This window comes from Chenopodium quinoa, unplaced genomic scaffold (assembly GCF_001683475.1).
Source record: "Chenopodium quinoa cultivar QQ74 unplaced genomic scaffold, ASM168347v1, whole genome shotgun sequence".
In the NCBI taxonomy this organism is placed as follows: Eukaryota; Viridiplantae; Streptophyta; class Magnoliopsida; order Caryophyllales; family Amaranthaceae; genus Chenopodium; species Chenopodium quinoa.
The window spans coordinates 129,118-148,900 of NW_018745587.1; the positions used below are offsets into that span (position 1 = coordinate 129,118).

Here is a 19,783-nt window from a genome sequence, read left to right on the forward strand (position 1 = left end):
TTTATGTTATTGACTTTTAGATACATAGTGCTTATTTTTCAAAAATATCCTTTGAAAGTTGTTTGTTTTATTGATCAAATAATTAAACTGTAACATGTTATCCGCAATAGGTTAATTTTAATGCTCCATAATTGAATGTTCATTTATAAAATAATAAATGTTCATTTACAATTAATAAAAACAAATGTTCATTTACAACCATTAAAAAATGTTAAAAATGTTCATTTTAAAAATATTATATGTTTAATTATAAAAGTTTGCCAACAATTTCCCCTGTTCGATTTTCTACCCCGCTACGCCATCCCAAATTAGCTCAAGCCGTCGTTCCTCCGTGACAAACGATCCATGGTGGTGGTGATGGGATATAATATCAACTCCTATATTTCCCGCCGCTACTCCATATAATGGAAGATACATCTACCACCACCATAACCATGACTACGGTCATAACCACAATTGTTGCCCAGGAGCACACAATTGCTACACTACAAGAAAATTGTCTTTTCGTAACGATTATTTTGTAGTGATTGTACATTCGCTACAATATGCAAGTATGTTTGTGAAATAATTAAGGAAATCGTATCATTTTACAATCGCCATGGTTTTCCCATATAAAATCGATACGGAAAACATAATAATACATATCCACACTATTTTTGCACATTTATATAATTTTGGGAAATCGTATCATTTACAATCGCCACTAAATCCCAAAAATCGATACGAAAAGCCTTTTCTACACTAGATATATAAATATTGTTTGACAAAGAATACATAAAATATGTCATAGCTTATTGGTGAAACATTTAGTATAAGAGTTTGAGGTTGCATGTTCGAATCTTGTAAAGATCATATGTATGATTTTTTATTTTTTTTTGAAGAAAATGAGTTCAACATTTATAGCGATTATAATCGCTACAATAATCACCACGATTGGATGTAGTTTTTCGTATCGATTATTGAGGCCAACCTCAGCGATATTGAAAACCACTACTAAAAGGCTAAGGCAACGACGGATATTAATGACCATTTGTTGGGAAAGCTTTTTGTTGCAATTACAATCGATACTAAAGGTTAAAATAATCGTTACGAAAAGATTATTTTCTTGTAGTGCTACTGCCATTAAATTTAATTTCAAAGATCCGAGATTCCTTATCGAAATCGAGTGTTTATAAGTGATTAGTCTTGTGATTTAATCGGATTATATAAAACGGTGGTTATACGAACGAGGCGAGGTTTATAATGTCGTCAAAGAGGAGATAATGGTGGTGAGATTGTTGAAAATGGATTTCTCTAGAGTTAATATAGATGGATATTGTATATAATTTGGAGGTAAGATGCGGTGAATCGGTGATAGCTGCTATAATTTGGGATGGGAGAGGGGAAGGATGGGAGGAGATGTATGTAGTGGGGAGAGGTGTAGGATAATGCAGTGGGGAGGGGTGTAGGGAGTTCTGCCTACACTAGGGTGTAGGTAAAAATTTGTATTGTCTCTGGTCTCCCCTAAAGCTTCCGCAAACGCACTCCCCCTTTTCTTCTTCTTTACCCCCAATCCATACCCAGATGATGACCCACCTCCCCATTGCTCCCCGAATACCCATCAAATTCATTCGCAGGAGACCCAAATTCATTATACCTCCACTCAATTCACGAATTCAATCCAAACCTAGGGTTAGGGTTATAAATTTCCTGAAATCCTCCATAATTCTTCCTAGATTTCGAATTGGAATTGGGATTCTCAACTATTCGAATCTTCAACGCAGTGAATGCCAAAATCAAACAAATTACCAGTTTGGTCACTTGGGGCAATACATTACTTCGGTGGTTTCGCAAAGATTGCTGGGTGGTGTGACGGTTGTTACCGGCAACCAATACCACAGCTTAAACAACGTTTTTATCTTTTGCTTTTTCGAAACATCTTCAATATCTTTTATTTTTAATATTTGACAAAATAAAAACTTCATCTTTGCCTTTTTATATTTTTTTTTTAATTCTTAACATAACTGGAAATTATATTATTTTCGGAAATTTTCTTTGTTGGGTTTTGTTTGATGGGGAAGGAGATCGGAAATTTTAATATATATTTTTGAAGAATAATTAAATTTCAAAGATTTTTCATATTTTTTTGAAATTAATTCCAAGGGCAAATAGGTAAATACAGTTTTGGATAAAATGCCCTAAACCCTGAACCCTTAAACCTTTACCCTAAACCCTTAACCCTTAACCCTAACCCTAAACCCTTAACCCTATACCGTAAACCCTAAACCTTAAACTCTAAACCCTAACCCTTAACCCTAAACCCTAAATACACGAACCTTTAAACCTAAACCCTAAAGCCCTAAACACCCTAACATTCTCCTAAACGCTAAACTTTAATTCTAAACCCTAACTATAAACCATAAACCCTTAATAAGTAACCCTAACCCTAAACCGCATATAATATTATACTTTATGTGATTCTAAATGTTTTTCTTATTTTGACTGTGCACGGCTATGTTATAACCCTGAACTCATATTAATAGAAAGTATAATAGTTCTATATTGATTATATTCTATTCATTATAGATAGTTGGCTAATTAAATTACTTTTTGTAATTATACGTGAACGATTTGGTCATTGTTATAGCATTATCAATCACGTAACCACAAATAATGTTATATATATATTCGGTTAATGTGTAACCACAAGATGTTTTAATTATTTTTTTGTCATTAATTATATCTTCCTTCACTTCTTAATATTGTTTAATATTAACCCACTTAACTTGAATTTTGATCAAAATTGCAATTATATAATGGTTCGGGGTATTGCCTGAACCAATAACTAGTTACATATTTAAACACCATTAACTACTTTTAATATATATGGTTCAATATTGCATAATTAATATTTAGCCTATTGAGTTTTTCATCATATGAGGAATTGGGGATATGATGGTTCAATATTGCATACTCCATCCGTGTTTTAATAAGTATTACACTTTGACCGGCACATAGTTTTAGGCAATTTAATTGACTTAAATAAAATAAGAGGTAAGTGGATAGTTGGAATATTAAAAAAAATTGTAAAAGAAAGATAGTGTGGTTAATAGTTTATTGAAAAATAATAAATGTGAGAGAAAAGAAATAATAAAAAAAATATTAGTAGTGGGAATGGGTGGGGACTATTAAAGGAGAAAGATATAATATTAAAATGTTGCCAAAAATGGAAATGTAACACGTATTAAAACACGACTTCATTTGGTAAGTGTAACGCTTATTAAGATACGGTTGGAAACATTTATTACTTTTCAATAAGGAAGAGGAGAGATAAAGGGGACGCTAGAGAAAAAGAGGTCAAGGCAGGGGTTGGTTTGAAATTCGGGGGTGGGTTTTAGTGGTGTTTTTAGGAGGGGGTCGGGGTATGTTCAACGACGGGGGAAAGGGCCGGTGGGTGGGGGTTGGTCGGCGGTGGTGATGGGAAGGGAAAGAGAGAAAGGGGTCAGGATTAGGGCGGGGTCGACGGTGTGGGAGTGGTCGAGGTGGCTGGTGGCTTTCGGGTTGGGGAGGGAGGAGGGTTGTTTCCAGCGTGTTGGGGCTGGGGAGGGCATGGCCGGGGCGGTGAGAGGGGAGGCCACCAACGTAGGTGGCTGTTGGTTTGATTTTATTTTATTTTAATTTATTTTTTTTGTCTTTTACTCTTTGGATTAATCACATATTGACACGTGACAAATACGAAGTACATATATATATTTTTTTATAATTTTTTTTAACATTTTCAGTATATTACCGATTTTTAGAATTGAAAAAAGAAAACTTACCTTTTATTTTTTTAATTACAGAATAATTAAAAATTGAGATTAATTAAAGTAAATTGGAAAAAATTGAGATTATTAAAATGAATTTTACCCTTGTGTCAAAAAAAAAAACAAAAAAGAATTTTACCCAAATGCTTGAAATGTAAAGTAGTAAACCCTCTTTGACAGTTGTAGAGTTTTCCCCTTTCGTTTTGCAGGGAGTACCAAAACACTTAATTGTTCTTCCCCAAATTACACCGGAAACAGAAAAAAAGCAACAGCAGTGGCGGCAATGGAGGTGGAGATCGACGAGACAGAGATCAAAGCCGCCGGAGGCGCCGCCTTGACCGACGGACGCCGAGGGTTGCGTATTCACGGCTGGGAGATCGAGACTTCCAAGCGCTCTATCCTCACTTCTCCTGAACTTCAACTGTATTACCTCTTTTTCTTTCTCTAATTCCTTGTTTCCATTTCACTTTTACATTTTTTTCTGGAATTTTGGTCAGCTTGAAATTATCTTAGTTGTGATGAATTTATTGACTTACATTTTAGGTTAATTGTTTAGCATCGTCGAAAATTAAGGACGGGAAATTTTATTTTTTAGGTTTATTTTGTGCGCTTTGTTCTTGCTGAATCTTAGTTTTGATTCTGATCATTATTTATGCAACTTGGACTCTTCATTTTACCTCGACTTCTCTTGTTGGATCCTCAACACTGGAAATTATAGAAACTTGGAAACTTACCTGAATCAGAGTAACCTAGATATCTAGTTGTAATAAGTTTATGAACTACGATACGAGATGTGTTTTGATGATTATTTGTTGCTAATTTGAAAATTTTCATGTATGAGCGAAGTAACATCATGTATGATCTTGGTGATCATTACTCAAACTTTGACCACTTACTTATCATTCACTTTTAGTCACTGTACCATAATCTAAGAAGTGCAAGTATTAATTAGACTGCACCGTTTACATTACTGGGGAGTTGTGTATAGTGTGGAATTTTACCGGGGCTTTTCTTCATTGTGACATGCTTGGAAAATCTAAAGAAAATATCACGGCAGAGAATTTTTGTATCTGGCCTGTAGGTTCTTCTAAGACTTTCTGTCACTCAGTTGTGTTATATATATATCTACTAAACATGAATTGTGCTACTACGTATTAGTTATGGTCAACACTTTGCTCCTTAATTCGGGTTTTTGTTGTTAGCAATTTAAACAACTTTTTTGTTTCAAACTTATAGTTATTTAGTTTGAAATAGTAGGAAGCTGAGCACCATCTTTTTGTTTGTTGATCTTTTAAACTTGTGTATGGGTTTGGCCAACTTTTGATGATTGGTCATGCCGTATGCAGTTTAGCATGATGCTTATAGTTGGGAATGCAGTAGTCTTGAATCCTTGGCATTCTTATGTATTTCTCATCCAGAAAAGTAAAAAGGAAAGGGCTCTTTTCTTTCGTTGCTACATGCTGCAGATTTCTGCTTAAATATATACTGCTGGGAATTTTGTGAGTGAGGAAGATGTTTGAGTCATTTAGTCATGCTTATCCTACCTGTGGTGTTGGATTGAAAGTGTGAATTGTTTCTTTGGAAGATTTGTAATTTAACAGAAGCGTTGTAAGAAAAATTAACCGTCTCAATGACCTTTCAGCAGTGTCAGACTCGTTTGAAGTACATGACACAGATTGAGAAAGTTTTTTAATGTATTTTTATTAGCATTTTAAGTATTTTGAGGGATCATACCAATAAATATACAAGTATCTGTTTGAGATTTTGGATCCACTGTTAGACATGGGAGTCGTGGTAGTTGGAGAGTCAATGTCAGAAAATTATCTCAATATTATGGTGTGCCAGTCTCTTAACCTTTTTCTATGCATGTCAGCGTGTGTGCGTACTCAACTTGCAACTAATCCTTTCTTCTGATCTTAATTACTACCTTAGTGCTATATGAATTTTGTTTCTTGCCCTATTTTAACTTTGCTCTGGTGGTTCTATATTTTGTAATTGCAGTTGGGAAGAAAAACTAAAGACAACTCACTTTCCTGAGATGATATTTGGAAACAGCTCTTTAATTCTTAAGCATTTAGCTAGTGGTACTAAAATTCATTTCAACGCATTTGATGCTTTAATCGGCTGGAAGCAAGAAGCCTTACCACCAGTTGAAGTTCCTGCTGCAGCAAAATGGAAATTCAGAAGGTTAGCTGAATGAATTATTAAAATTGAGATCTCGTGTATCATTACATGCCTAACAGACATAACATTTCAATATAACATGCTCGGTAAATGATGAGCAATCATAGTAAACGTCAGCCCAACTTTTGAATAGGTGCTGAGTATCCACTTTAACTTTTCTTTTATCTGGGCATCTTTTGAAATATTTGGAAAAGTATATGTTTTTTTTTCCCTATTTTTTGGTTTAGGAAAAACATTATGATCAATGGTCATTGTGTTGCTTCTACTTGAGTATCCTCTTCTGTATTCCTGCTGTCACTGGGCCCTCTCGTATTCGGTACTTGTGGTTGCCTTTGTCTGTTGCTTTTGCACTTTGTCCCTGTCATATATTTCACTTCTTGTAATGAGAATGCTATATGTAACTATATCAAGAAGCCGATTACAACTCTAAACTACATGTCTTTCCTCCAAAACTATCTGTGTGAGATAACCTGTCCATTGTGCTTTAAGAACTAAAAGAGAATGTATCTGAAACCCCCCTGGCTGTGTGAACACAAAAGGAAGCTTGTGAAATATTCTGACATTTCTTTGAATGTTCTCAAATCACAAAGCTAACAAGTTGGTATAATGACCAATGACCTTTCTGCTCCAAATTCCACCCTTACCTCGTAAATGAACTTGTATATGATGATTTTTTTTTTTTTTTTGGTTGTTGTTGAAGTCCTTTTCCCCTACACATCTTGAACATGGTACACTCGGCTTAAAGGCCACTTCAGAATAGAGGGGGGGGGGATATCTTTTTTCCTGCTTCTTCGTCCTTCCTACACTAAACATAAACATGCTCATGACTTGTGACTCATGAGAGTACTCTACATGGCCTCTGGATTTGGAACCTGTAAATAATTTTGATTGAAAGTCAGAGTGAACAAAATATCTTCTCTGTTTCTTGAATTAGTAAAATAGTAGCTTGCTTGGCTTCAAGTCACTTGAAGCCAACCACAAATACAACTTTTGTTGTTAAATTACTCTGCCAAATTGCTTGTGGCCAAAAGGAAAATGTTAAAGGTTGAAGGAAGTTTGTAGACATATTTAATGTCGCCAAAAATTGCATGTGAATGATTTCCTGCCGTTCCATCGGATATCATCCCTCCCCTCCCATTCCTTCACCCGGAAAGAAAAAGGAAAAGGTGGGATGTAATGCAATTGGTCTGCGTTCCAAAGTGTGAATCTGAAATGATTTTCTTCTTTAAAGTTGCTCATATATGACGAGTGATATTGACAAGCTTTATAAACAAATGATGAAATTCATTTTGAGCTGGGTGAAAGTAATTTTTTTTAATATAGATGGAAATTGTGTATATAAATATATAATTATTTACTGTCCAGTGCTGGGCTACTGGCTGAATGTGTATGCTCTTGATTGACCTATCACATATAACTACTTTGTAGCAATACATTTGATTGGCTTCATATTGCCAATTGTTAAAGTGAAGTCTAACCCTGTTGCATGGAATTATGTTTTTGCAGCCAACCATTTCAACAGGTGATATTGGACTATGACTACACATTCACAACTCCTTATTGTGGGAGTGAAGAGGTTGACACAAATAGTGAAAAGGTGTGGCTCCCTAATTTTGCTTCTAATTTTAACTGTCCATATTTCTTGTGCATATTCCACTCCATGTGTATTTCTTATGATGTGATTTTCAGGCTGAAATTTGTTTCTCGTTTATTTAAGATTTTAAAAAACTTGTTCTTTGATTTTTGCATTGATTGTAATGGTGGCTTGTTTGAATGTTATGCAAAACAGGTTGGAGGGGACATTTCAGATGGTGGTCCCAGCCTTTGTTGGGAAGACTGTGAGGAGAAGATTGATATGGTGGCTCTGGCTTCGAAAGAACCCATTCTGTTTTATGATGAGGTTAGTATTGATAAAGCAACTATAAACTGCCAATAGAGGGATATTGAATCTGTCTGTTGTGTCTTGAACAGTTCAACTGAGACTTTCTGTACCTGTCTCGATGTAATCAATCTTCATAAATGGTGCATTATTTGGTCTAGGTCCGCATGTGATAAAGCGTCTATAAACTCCACACACCTTTATCTTTTATAACAGCTACTTGCTAATATGACAGAAAAATATAACTATGTTCTTGTTATAAATGCCTGACATTTCTCTCATATAATTTGTAACAAGTTTTCATGTGTATCTCGTTTTTCATATGGTGCACTAAAAGACATTGTTTTCTTTGGTTATTCACTTCTCTTCCTTTATGTTCTAATTTGACTCATTAATGCACTGTTACATACTTTCTCCTTTCTATGCACTAGCTTTTTGTATATGTTGCTTTACATCGAAAACTCTAAGGCTTGCATCATACTATATTAAAATTCGAGCTCTTATTCTTTGGTTGCTGACTAGGATCTATACTTAAACACACAGTTGTCTCCACACTTTTAAGATACCTCTTTAGAAAGTTAAACTAGATGAACTCTTCTAAGTATCTTCAAACTTTCTTTCAACCTTTGAATCCTTCAGCACTTCTCTGTTGCTATGAAATATGTAGTATTATTCCCTATTTTAATGCTTCTCTTCATTTGGAGCAGGTGGTTTTATATGAAGATGAATTAGCCGACAATGGAGTATCACTTTTGACTGCTAAAGTGGTAATTCTGACATTTTTTATATTTTGATTAAATTATGAAATTGTTGTATGTTCCTTGATCACATGGAGGACTGAGTATTTATTTCTGCAGAGAGTTATGCCAAGTGGTTGGTTCGTTCTCTTAAGATTTTGGGTGAGTACTGAAATTTATATCTTCCTTTCCTTTTCTATTTATCTTCTTTTTTAAAGTCCATATTGTTTCTAATAACACTTTTGGTATAGAGGAGGAGATGTATGTACTATTCGAAGGAAAAAAAAAAGTAGATGTATGTTTCTTACCCATGCAACTGAGAAGAATAGTTCTGTTAGATTCTTGACTGAGAGATCAATTCACTGACTTGTTAATTCACAGAAAATTAGTTGGGATAGTAGTTATAAGACAATTGCTTGAGTCTTTTCCTCTTCACCCATGCTTTTTTGTACTGATGCAAAATAATTGTACTAGATATAGGGAGCATACTGATCTACTCTCATCTGTTGCTTCATCTGTCTACATACTTATCTAAACATGATTTAAATTCCATTTAGCTAAGAGTTGATGGCGTGCTTATGAGACTTCGAGACACGCGCCTGCATTGTGTTTTTAGAGAAAACTCATTCCCTGTGGTTCTTCGGGAAAGCTGCTGGAGAGAGTGTTCATTCAGTGCCTTGGCTGCAGTAAGTATCTGTGTTATCCCTTAAGGCCTTAACTGTCTATTTACTGCTTTGGATTTCTGCAACTGTTTTGCCCTTGTATTAATTTCCCTCTATATCTTGCAGAAAGGGTATCCAGTTGATGTTGCTTCATATAATGATCCAAGCATCATCAGCGAGAGGCTCCCTATCATCAAGCATAAAACACAAAAGCTTATATTCAATACCAAGACTACCAACCTGTAAGGCTGTAACATTCATTTGTCAGCGGCTATTCATAACACTAGTATACTGACTGAATCTGAAATGGAATGAAATTGTTTTTATACCCATCTAACATAATGATGCAATTCTGAATGAGAATTTCTTTCTGCATTTAAAGTATATGTTTATTTTGCTATAGAGTTCATTAATGGAGGCATGGAAGGTTGTCTGCTTGGTAAGCACATTATAATACCACGTGAAGGCATCAAAGGTGCATTTATAAATTTATAATGGCCATGTACTATGAAATGACTTCGGAACTGAGACCAGTAGAAGCCTTCAATTTTGCGAAACCAAACAGAAGCTGTCATAGTGGCAATGCTTTGTTGGTATTCTAGGCTGCCTTCAACAAATATAACTAAGGTTCCACCTCTGTATTGATTCTGTTGGGAACTAAAATTGTTTGAGGGGGCAATGGATTTCACTGCGTTCCACGACTTTAATCATGGTTTTGATTCTCGCCACTTAAGAGCATAGCCGTATGTTGCCCTTTTGTAATGGGCATGAGGAGAGAGTAGATGAAATAATATTATAAAATACATAAATAGCATTTTTGGAGAGGAAAGTGCTATGACCTCTGGCAAAAGGTGGGATTGTGGGAAAAAGATGAGGGTGCGCCACTTGTCTTGTTATAATTGGCCTATATTGTTTTTTTTTTAATATTCTTTTTAGTGTTTTATGTGCATAAGAGTAAAGGTATAAAAAAGAAAATACTTATGACTAGGGCAACCAATGAGGGTATATGGGCATGGGTGCATATGAGAATTGGGCATGATACGCATGAATGAAGTGGAAGAGAGAGATATGTATTAAATATTTGATGACCACCATTGGCTTGGCAACCAATGGCTTTGCTCTTAGTGAGATGGTGATCAAAGGAGGTTGTAAGCTATGATCTCATCCCTCACCCGTTATATAGAGTTAAGTGGGGACCTAATATTGACCTATGCTACTTGGCTTTGAGTACTCATGTTAGAAATGAGTACCTATTCAACGTGACAATGTCCAACTCGACTATTTTGTGAAGAAATAAAAAAGTTATGAATTCATGAATATGTCCCAAAATAAAGTGTGTAAAATTTAATTGTCTATCTGTTTCGAAATATTGAGGATTCGTTGTAGATGTAAATGAAAGACTCCGAGTAACATAGGTGTGGCCTAAGCTTACCTTTATAAATAAAACATTCGGAATACTGAGGATCCGACATATATATAAATGAAAGACTCCAACTCTCCAAGTAACATAGGTGGGGCCTAAGCTTACCTTAATAAAAAAAAACTTTTTTCAAGGAATATATGTTGGTTACTTTTTTTCTTGAAAATTTGCAATAACCCACCTTGGTATACAAACTAGTTCTGGAGTCAAGTTGTTAAATTCTTACGTCTTATCTATATAATATTATTCTGATTTCATGTGAGGCTGAGCCGAATATCTGAGTTCTTTAACACCAGCAACTAGACCTAGCTGTTGGGATTGCAAGCTTGTTGTTGACATTAGTTAGACTACCTAAAGATGACTCTAACATTGCAATCACTCTGTGGCACTCTTTCTTTTCCTTGTGGAAGAATCTGAGCTTGAGTGATTTATGTAACCTTGTCATTTGTGTGCTTGACTCTGCCGAGTGCGTTTCCTGGTTTTCAACCCCCTCCCTCTGCAGAGAGTTATGACATTCAGTAGTTTTTTCCCGTGGTGATTATTTACTTTTTCATGTGTCTTCTTTTCAAACAAATCGTCAAGGCTTGACATGTATAATGTCCTTGACCATGCGAGATATTGTTGGCAATAACTTTCATCTATTTATTTCACGCTTTGCAGTTTGCATTATCTTCTCAAACACATGAAAAGTATAGGAATTTATGCAGTTGTCCTTTCTGAGGCTAGATTTTTTTCTGAAAAAGAAGCCTTTTCTCCGACCTGTAGTCCCCTGAACCCTTAAACCTTTACCCTAAACCCTTAACCCTTAACCCTAACCCTAAACCCTTAACCCTATACCGTAAACCCTAAACCTTAAACTCTAAACCCTAACCCTTAACCCTAAACCCTAAATACACGAACCTTTAAACCTAAACCCTAAAGCCCTAAACACCCTAACGTTCTCCTAAACGCTAAACTTTAATTCTAAACCCTAACTATAAACCATAAACCCTTAATAAGTAACCCTAACCCTAAACCGCATATAATATTATACTTTATGTGATTCTAAATGTTTTTCTTATTTTGACTGTGCACGGCTATGTTATAACCCTGAACTCATATTAATAGAAAGTATAATAGTTCTATATTGATTATATTCTATTCATTATAGATAGTTGGCTAATTAAATTACTTTTTGTAATTATACGTGAACGATTTGGTCATTGTTATAGCATTATCAATCACGTAACCACAAATAATGTTATATATATATTCGGTTAATGTGTAACCACAAGATGTTTTAATTATTTTTTTGTCATTAATTATATCTTCCTTCACTTCTTAATATTGTTTAATATTAACCCACTTAACTTGAATTTTGATCAAAATTGCAATTATATAATGGTTCGGGGTATTGCCTGAACCAATAACTAGTTACATATTTAAACACCATTAACTACTTTTAATATATATGGTTCAATATTGCATAATTAATATTTAGCCTATTGAGTTTTTCATCATATGAGGAATTGGGGATATGATGGTTCAATATTGCATACTCCATCCGTGTTTTAATAAGTATTACACTTTGACCGGCACATAGTTTTAGGCAATTTAATTGACTTAAATAAAATAAGAGGTAAGTGGATAGTTGGAATATTAAAAAAAATTGTAAAAGAAAGATAGTGTGGTTAATAGTTTATTGAAAAATAATAAATGTGAGAGAAAAGAAATAATAAAAAAAATATTAGTAGTGGGAATGGGTGGGGACTATTAAAGGAGAAAGATATAATATTAAAATGTTGCCAAAAATGGAAATGTAACACGTATTAAAACACGACTTCATTTGGTAAGTGTAACGCTTATTAAGATACGGTTGGAAACATTTATTACTTTTCAATAAGGAAGAGGAGAGATAAAGGGGACGCTAGAGAAAAAGAGGTCAAGGCAGGGGTTGGTTTGAAATTCGGGGGTGGGTTTTAGTGGTGTTTTTAGGAGGGGGTCGGGGTATGTTCAACGACGGGGGAAAGGGCCGGTGGGTGGGGGTTGGTCGGCGGTGGTGATGGGAAGGGAAAGAGAGAAAGGGGTCAGGATTAGGGCGGGGTCGACGGTGTGGGAGTGGTCGAGGTGGCTGGTGGCTTTCGGGTTGGGGAGGGAGGAGGGTTGTTTCCAGCGTGTTGGGGCTGGGGAGGGCATGGCCGGGGCGGTGAGAGGGGAGGCCACCAACGTAGGTGGCTGTTGGTTTGATTTTATTTTATTTTAATTTATTTTTTTTGTCTTTTACTCTTTGGATTAATCACATATTGACACGTGACAAATACGAAGTACATATATATATTTTTTTATAATTTTTTTTAACATTTTCAGTATATTACCGATTTTTAGAATTGAAAAAAGAAAACTTACCTTTTATTTTTTTAATTACAGAATAATTAAAAATTGAGATTAATTAAAGTAAATTGGAAAAAATTGAGATTATTAAAATGAATTTTACCCTTGTGTCAAAAAAAAAACAAAAAAGAATTTTACCCAAATGCTTGAAATGTAAAGTAGTAAACCCTCTTTGACAGTTGTAGAGTTTTCCCCTTTCGTTTTGCAGGGAGTACCAAAACACTTAATTGTTCTTCCCCAAATTACACCGGAAACAGAAAAAAAGCAACAGCAGTGGCGGCAATGGAGGTGGAGATCGACGAGACAGAGATCAAAGCCGCCGGAGGCGCCGCCTTGACCGACGGACGCCGAGGGTTGCGTATTCACGGCTGGGAGATCGAGACTTCCAAGCGCTCTATCCTCACTTCTCCTGAACTTCAACTGTATTACCTCTTTTTCTTTCTCTAATTCCTTGTTTCCATTTCACTTTTACATTTTTTTCTGGAATTTTGGTCAGCTTGAAATTATCTTAGTTGTGATGAATTTATTGACTTACATTTTAGGTTAATTGTTTAGCATCGTCGAAAATTAAGGACGGGAAATTTTATTTTTTAGGTTTATTTTGTGCGCTTTGTTCTTGCTGAATCTTAGTTTTGATTCTGATCATTATTTATGCAACTTGGACTCTTCATTTTACCTCGACTTCTCTTGTTGGATCCTCAACACTGGAAATTATAGAAACTTGGAAACTTACCTGAATCAGAGTAACCTAGATATCTAGTTGTAATAAGTTTATGAACTACGATACGAGATGTGTTTTGATGATTATTTGTTGCTAATTTGAAAATTTTCATGTATGAGCGAAGTAACATCATGTATGATCTTGGTGATCATTACTCAAACTTTGACCACTTACTTATCATTCACTTTTAGTCACTGTACCATAATCTAAGAAGTGCAAGTATTAATTAGACTGCACCGTTTACATTACTGGGGAGTTGTGTATAGTGTGGAATTTTACCGGGGCTTTTCTTCATTGTGACATGCTTGGAAAATCTAAAGAAAATATCACGGCAGAGAATTTTTGTATCTGGCCTGTAGGTTCTTCTAAGACTTTCTGTCACTCAGTTGTGTTATATATATATCTACTAAACATGAATTGTGCTACTACGTATTAGTTATGGTCAACACTTTGCTCCTTAATTCGGGTTTTTGTTGTTAGCAATTTAAACAACTTTTTTGTTTCAAACTTATAGTTATTTAGTTTGAAATAGTAGGAAGCTGAGCACCATCTTTTTGTTTGTTGATCTTTTAAACTTGTGTATGGGTTTGGCCAACTTTTGATGATTGGTCATGCCGTATGCAGTTTAGCATGATGCTTATAGTTGGGAATGCAGTAGTCTTGAATCCTTGGCATTCTTATGTATTTCTCATCCAGAAAAGTAAAAAGGAAAGGGCTCTTTTCTTTCGTTGCTACATGCTGCAGATTTCTGCTTAAATATATACTGCTGGGAATTTTGTGAGTGAGGAAGATGTTTGAGTCATTTAGTCATGCTTATCCTACCTGTGGTGTTGGATTGAAAGTGTGAATTGTTTCTTTGGAAGATTTGTAATTTAACAGAAGCGTTGTAAGAAAAATTAACCGTCTCAATGACCTTTCAGCAGTGTCAGACTCGTTTGAAGTACATGACACAGATTGAGAAAGTTTTTTAATGTATTTTTATTAGCATTTTAAGTATTTTGAGGGATCATACCAATAAATATACAAGTATCTGTTTGAGATTTTGGATCCACTGTTAGACATGGGAGTCGTGGTAGTTGGAGAGTCAATGTCAGAAAATTATCTCAATATTATGGTGTGCCAGTCTCTTAACCTTTTTCTATGCATGTCAGCGTGTGTGCGTACTCAACTTGCAACTAATCCTTTCTTCTGATCTTAATTACTACCTTAGTGCTATATGAATTTTGTTTCTTGCCCTATTTTAACTTTGCTCTGGTGGTTCTATATTTTGTAATTGCAGTTGGGAAGAAAAACTAAAGACAACTCACTTTCCTGAGATGATATTTGGAAACAGCTCTTTAATTCTTAAGCATTTAGCTAGTGGTACTAAAATTCATTTCAACGCATTTGATGCTTTAATCGGCTGGAAGCAAGAAGCCTTACCACCAGTTGAAGTTCCTGCTGCAGCAAAATGGAAATTCAGAAGGTTAGCTGAATGAATTATTAAAATTGAGATCTCGTGTATCATTACATGCCTAACAGACATAACATTTCAATATAACATGCTCGGTAAATGATGAGCAATCATAGTAAACGTCAGCCCAACTTTTGAATAGGTGCTGAGTATCCACTTTAACTTTTCTTTTATCTGGGCATCTTTTGAAATATTTGGAAAAGTATATGTTTTTTTTTCCCTATTTTTTGGTTTAGGAAAAACATTATGATCAATGGTCATTGTGTTGCTTCTACTTGAGTATCCTCTTCTGTATTCCTGCTGTCACTGGGCCCTCTCGTATTCGGTACTTGTGGTTGCCTTTGTCTGTTGCTTTTGCACTTTGTCCCTGTCATATATTTCACTTCTTGTAATGAGAATGCTATATGTAACTATATCAAGAAGCCGATTACAACTCTAAACTACATGTCTTTCCTCCAAAACTATCTGTGTGAGATAACCTGTCCATTGTGCTTTAAGAACTAAAAGAGAATGTATCTGAAACCCCCCTGGCTGTGTGAACACAAAAGGAAGCTTGTGAAATATTCTGACATTTCTTTGAATGTTCTCAAATCACAAAGCTAACAAGTTGGTATAATGACCAATGACCTTTCTGCTCCAAATTCCACCCTTACCTCGTAAATGAACTTGTATATGATGATTTTTTTTTTTTTTTGGTTGTTGTTGAAGTCCTTTTCCCCTACACATCTTGAACATGGTACACTCGGCTTAAAGGCCACTTCAGAATAGAGGGGGGGGGGGATATCTTTTTTCCTGCTTCTTCGTCCTTCCTACACTAAACATAAACATGCTCATGACTTGTGACTCATGAGAGTACTCTACATGGCCTCTGGATTTGGAACCTGTAAATAATTTTGATTGAAAGTCAGAGTGAACAAAATATCTTCTCTGTTTCTTGAATTAGTAAAATAGTAGCTTGCTTGGCTTCAAGTCACTTGAAGCCAACCACAAATACAACTTTTGTTGTTAAATTACTCTGCCAAATTGCTTGTGGCCAAAAGGAAAATGTTAAAGGTTGAAGGAAGTTTGTAGACATATTTAATGTCGCCAAAAATTGCATGTGAATGATTTCCTGCCGTTCCATCGGATATCATCCCTCCCCTCCCATTCCTTCACCCGGAAAGAAAAAGGAAAAGGTGGGATGTAATGCAATTGGTCTGCGTTCCAAAGTGTGAATCTGAAATGATTTTCTTCTTTAAAGTTGCTCATATATGACGAGTGATATTGACAAGCTTTATAAACAAATGATGAAATTCATTTTGAGCTGGGTGAAAGTAATTTTTTTTAATATAGATGGAAATTGTGTATATAAATATATAATTATTTACTGTCCAGTGCTGGGCTACTGGCTGAATGTGTATGCTCTTGATTGACCTATCACATATAACTACTTTGTAGCAATACATTTGATTGGCTTCATATTGCCAATTGTTAAAGTGAAGTCTAACCCTGTTGCATGGAATTATGTTTTTGCAGCCAACCATTTCAACAGGTGATATTGGACTATGACTACACATTCACAACTCCTTATTGTGGGAGTGAAGAGGTTGACACAAATAGTGAAAAGGTGTGGCTCCCTAATTTTGCTTCTAATTTTAACTGTCCATATTTCTTGTGCATATTCCACTCCATGTGTATTTCTTATGATGTGATTTTCAGGCTGAAATTTGTTTCTCGTTTATTTAAGATTTTAAAAAACTTGTTCTTTGATTTTTGCATTGATTGTAATGGTGGCTTGTTTGAATGTTATGCAAAACAGGTTGGAGGGGACATTTCAGATGGTGGTCCCAGCCTTTGTTGGGAAGACTGTGAGGAGAAGATTGATATGGTGGCTCTGGCTTCGAAAGAACCCATTCTGTTTTATGATGAGGTTAGTATTGATAAAGCAACTATAAACTGCCAATAGAGGGATATTGAATCTGTCTGTTGTGTCTTGAACAGTTCAACTGAGACTTTCTGTACCTGTCTCGATGTAATCAATCTTCATAAATGGTGCATTATTTGGTCTAGGTCCGCATGTGATAAAGCGTCTATAAACTCCACACACCTTTATCTTTTATAACAGCTACTTGCTAATATGACAGAAAAATATAACTATGTTCTTGTTATAAATGCCTGACATTTCTCTCATATAATTTGTAACAAGTTTTCATGTGTATCTCGTTTTTCATATGGTGCACTAAAAGACATTGTTTTCTTTGGTTATTCACTTCTCTTCCTTTATGTTCTAATTTGACTCATTAATGCACTGTTACATACTTTCTCCTTTCTATGCACTAGCTTTTTGTATATGTTGCTTTACATCGAAAACTCTAAGGCTTGCATCATACTATATTAAAATTCGAGCTCTTATTCTTTGGTTGCTGACTAGGATCTATACTTAAACACACAGTTGTCTCCACACTTTTAAGATACCTCTTTAGAAAGTTAAACTAGATGAACTCTTCTAAGTATCTTCAAACTTTCTTTCAACCTTTGAATCCTTCAGCACTTCTCTGTTGCTATGAAATATGTAGTATTATTCCCTATTTTAATGCTTCTCTTCATTTGGAGCAGGTGGTTTTATATGAAGATGAATTAGCCGACAATGGAGTATCACTTTTGACTGCTAAAGTGGTAATTCTGACATTTTTTATATTTTGATTAAATTATGAAATTGTTGTATGTTCCTTGATCACATGGAGGACTGAGTATTTATTTCTGCAGAGAGTTATGCCAAGTGGTTGGTTCGTTCTCTTAAGATTTTGGGTGAGTACTGAAATTTATATCTTCCTTTCCTTTTCTATTTATCTTCTTTTTTAAAGTCCATATTGTTTCTAATAACACTTTTGGTATAGAGGAGGAGATGTATGTACTATTCGAAGGAAAAAAAAAAGTAGATGTATGTTTCTTACCCATGCAACTGAGAAGAATAGTTCTGTTAGATTCTTGACTGAGAGATCAATTCACTGACTTGTTAATTCACAGAAAATTAGTTGGGATAGTAGTTATAAGACAATTGCTTGAGTCTTTTCCTCTTCACCCATGCTTTTTTGTACTGATGCAAAATAATTGTACTAGATATAGGGAGCATACTGATCTACTCTCATCTGTTGCTTCATCTGTCTACATACTTATCTAAACATGATTTAAATTCCATTTAGCTAAGAGTTGATGGCGTGCTTATGAGACTTCGAGACACGCGCCTGCATTGTGTTTTTAGAGAAAACTCATTCCCTGTGGTTCTTCGGGAAAGCTGCTGGAGAGAGTGTTCATTCAGTGCCTTGGCTGCAGTAAGTATCTGTGTTATCCCTTAAGGCCTTAACTGTCTATTTACTGCTTTGGATTTCTGCAACTGTTTTTGCCCTTGTATTAATTTCCCTCTATATCTTGCAGAAAGGGTATCCAGTTGATGTTGCTTCATATAATGATCCAAGCATCATCAGCGAGAGGCTCCCTATCATCAAGCATAAAACACAAAAGCTTATATTCAATACCAAGACTACCAACCTGTAAGGCTGTAACATTCATTTGTCAGCGGCTATTCATAACACTAGTATACTGACTGAATCTGAAATGGAATGAAATTGTTTTTATACCCATCTAACATAATGATGCAATTCTGAATGAGAATTTCTTTCTGCATTTAAAGTATATGTTTATTTTGCTATAGAGTTCATTAATGGAGGCATGGAAGGTTGTCTGCTTGGTAAGCACATTATAATACCACGTGAAGGCATCAAAGGTGCATTTATAAATTTATAATGGCCATGTACTATGAAATGACTTCGGAACTGAGACCAGTAGAAGCCTTCAATTTTGCGAAACCAAACAGAAGCTGTCATAGTGGCAATGCTTTGTTGGTATTCTAGGCTGCCTTCAACAAATATAACTAAGGTTCCACCTCTGTATTGATTCTGTTGGGAACTAAAATTGTTTGAGGGGGCAATGGATTTCACTGCGTTCCACGACTTTAATCATGGTTTTGATTCTCGCCACTTAAGAGCATAGCCGTATGTTGCCCTTTTGTAATGGGCATGAGGAGAGAGTAGATGAAATAATATTATAAAATACATAAATAGCATTTTTGGAGAGGAAAGTGCTATGACCTCTGGCAAAAGGTGGGATTGTGGGAAAAAGATGAGGGTGCGCCACTTGTCTTGTTATAATTGGCCTATATTGTTTTTTTTTTTAATATTCTTTTTAGTGTTTTATGTGCATAAGAGTAAAAGTATAAAAAAGAAAATACTTATGACTAGGGCAACCAATGAGGGTATATGGGCATGGGTGCATATGAGAATTGGGCATGATACGCATGAATGAAGTGGAAGAGAGAGATATGTATTAAATATTTGATGACCACCATTGGCTTGGCAACCAATGGCTTTGCTCTTAGTGAGATGGTGATCAAAGGAGGTTGTAAGCTATGATCTCATCCCTCACCCGTTATATAGAGTTAAGTGGGGACCTAATATTGACCTATGCTACTTGGCTTTGAGTACTCATGTTAGAAATGAGTACCTATTCAACGTGACAATGTCCAACTCGACTATT

The 19,783-nt window shown here is 35.3% G+C and overlaps 2 protein-coding genes across 2 annotated transcripts; both read left to right on the plus strand.

Annotated features, from left to right (window-relative positions):
• The first annotated feature begins 3,937 nt into the window (after nucleotides 1–3,937).
• LOC110716479 (TIP41-like protein) lies at nucleotides 3,938–9,631 on the plus strand. The gene is made up of 8 exons (XM_021895111.1): nucleotides 3,938–4,208; nucleotides 5,787–5,972; nucleotides 7,476–7,566; nucleotides 7,759–7,869; nucleotides 8,556–8,615; nucleotides 8,706–8,747; nucleotides 9,143–9,271; nucleotides 9,374–9,631. The coding sequence occupies exons 1-8, from the start codon at nucleotides 4,069–4,071 to the stop codon at nucleotides 9,491–9,493; spliced, it is 879 nt and encodes a 292-aa protein (XP_021750803.1). The 5' UTR covers nucleotides 3,938–4,068; the 3' UTR covers nucleotides 9,494–9,631.
• Nucleotides 9,632–13,175: 3,544 nt separating this feature from the next.
• Nucleotides 13,176–18,883, plus strand: LOC110716475 (TIP41-like protein). Its single transcript, XM_021895106.1, has 8 exons — nucleotides 13,176–13,459; nucleotides 15,038–15,223; nucleotides 16,727–16,817; nucleotides 17,010–17,120; nucleotides 17,807–17,866; nucleotides 17,957–17,998; nucleotides 18,394–18,522; nucleotides 18,626–18,883. The coding sequence occupies exons 1-8, from the start codon at nucleotides 13,320–13,322 to the stop codon at nucleotides 18,743–18,745; spliced, it is 879 nt and encodes a 292-aa protein (XP_021750798.1). The 5' UTR covers nucleotides 13,176–13,319; the 3' UTR covers nucleotides 18,746–18,883.
• The last annotated feature ends 900 nt before the right edge of the window (nucleotides 18,884–19,783 follow it).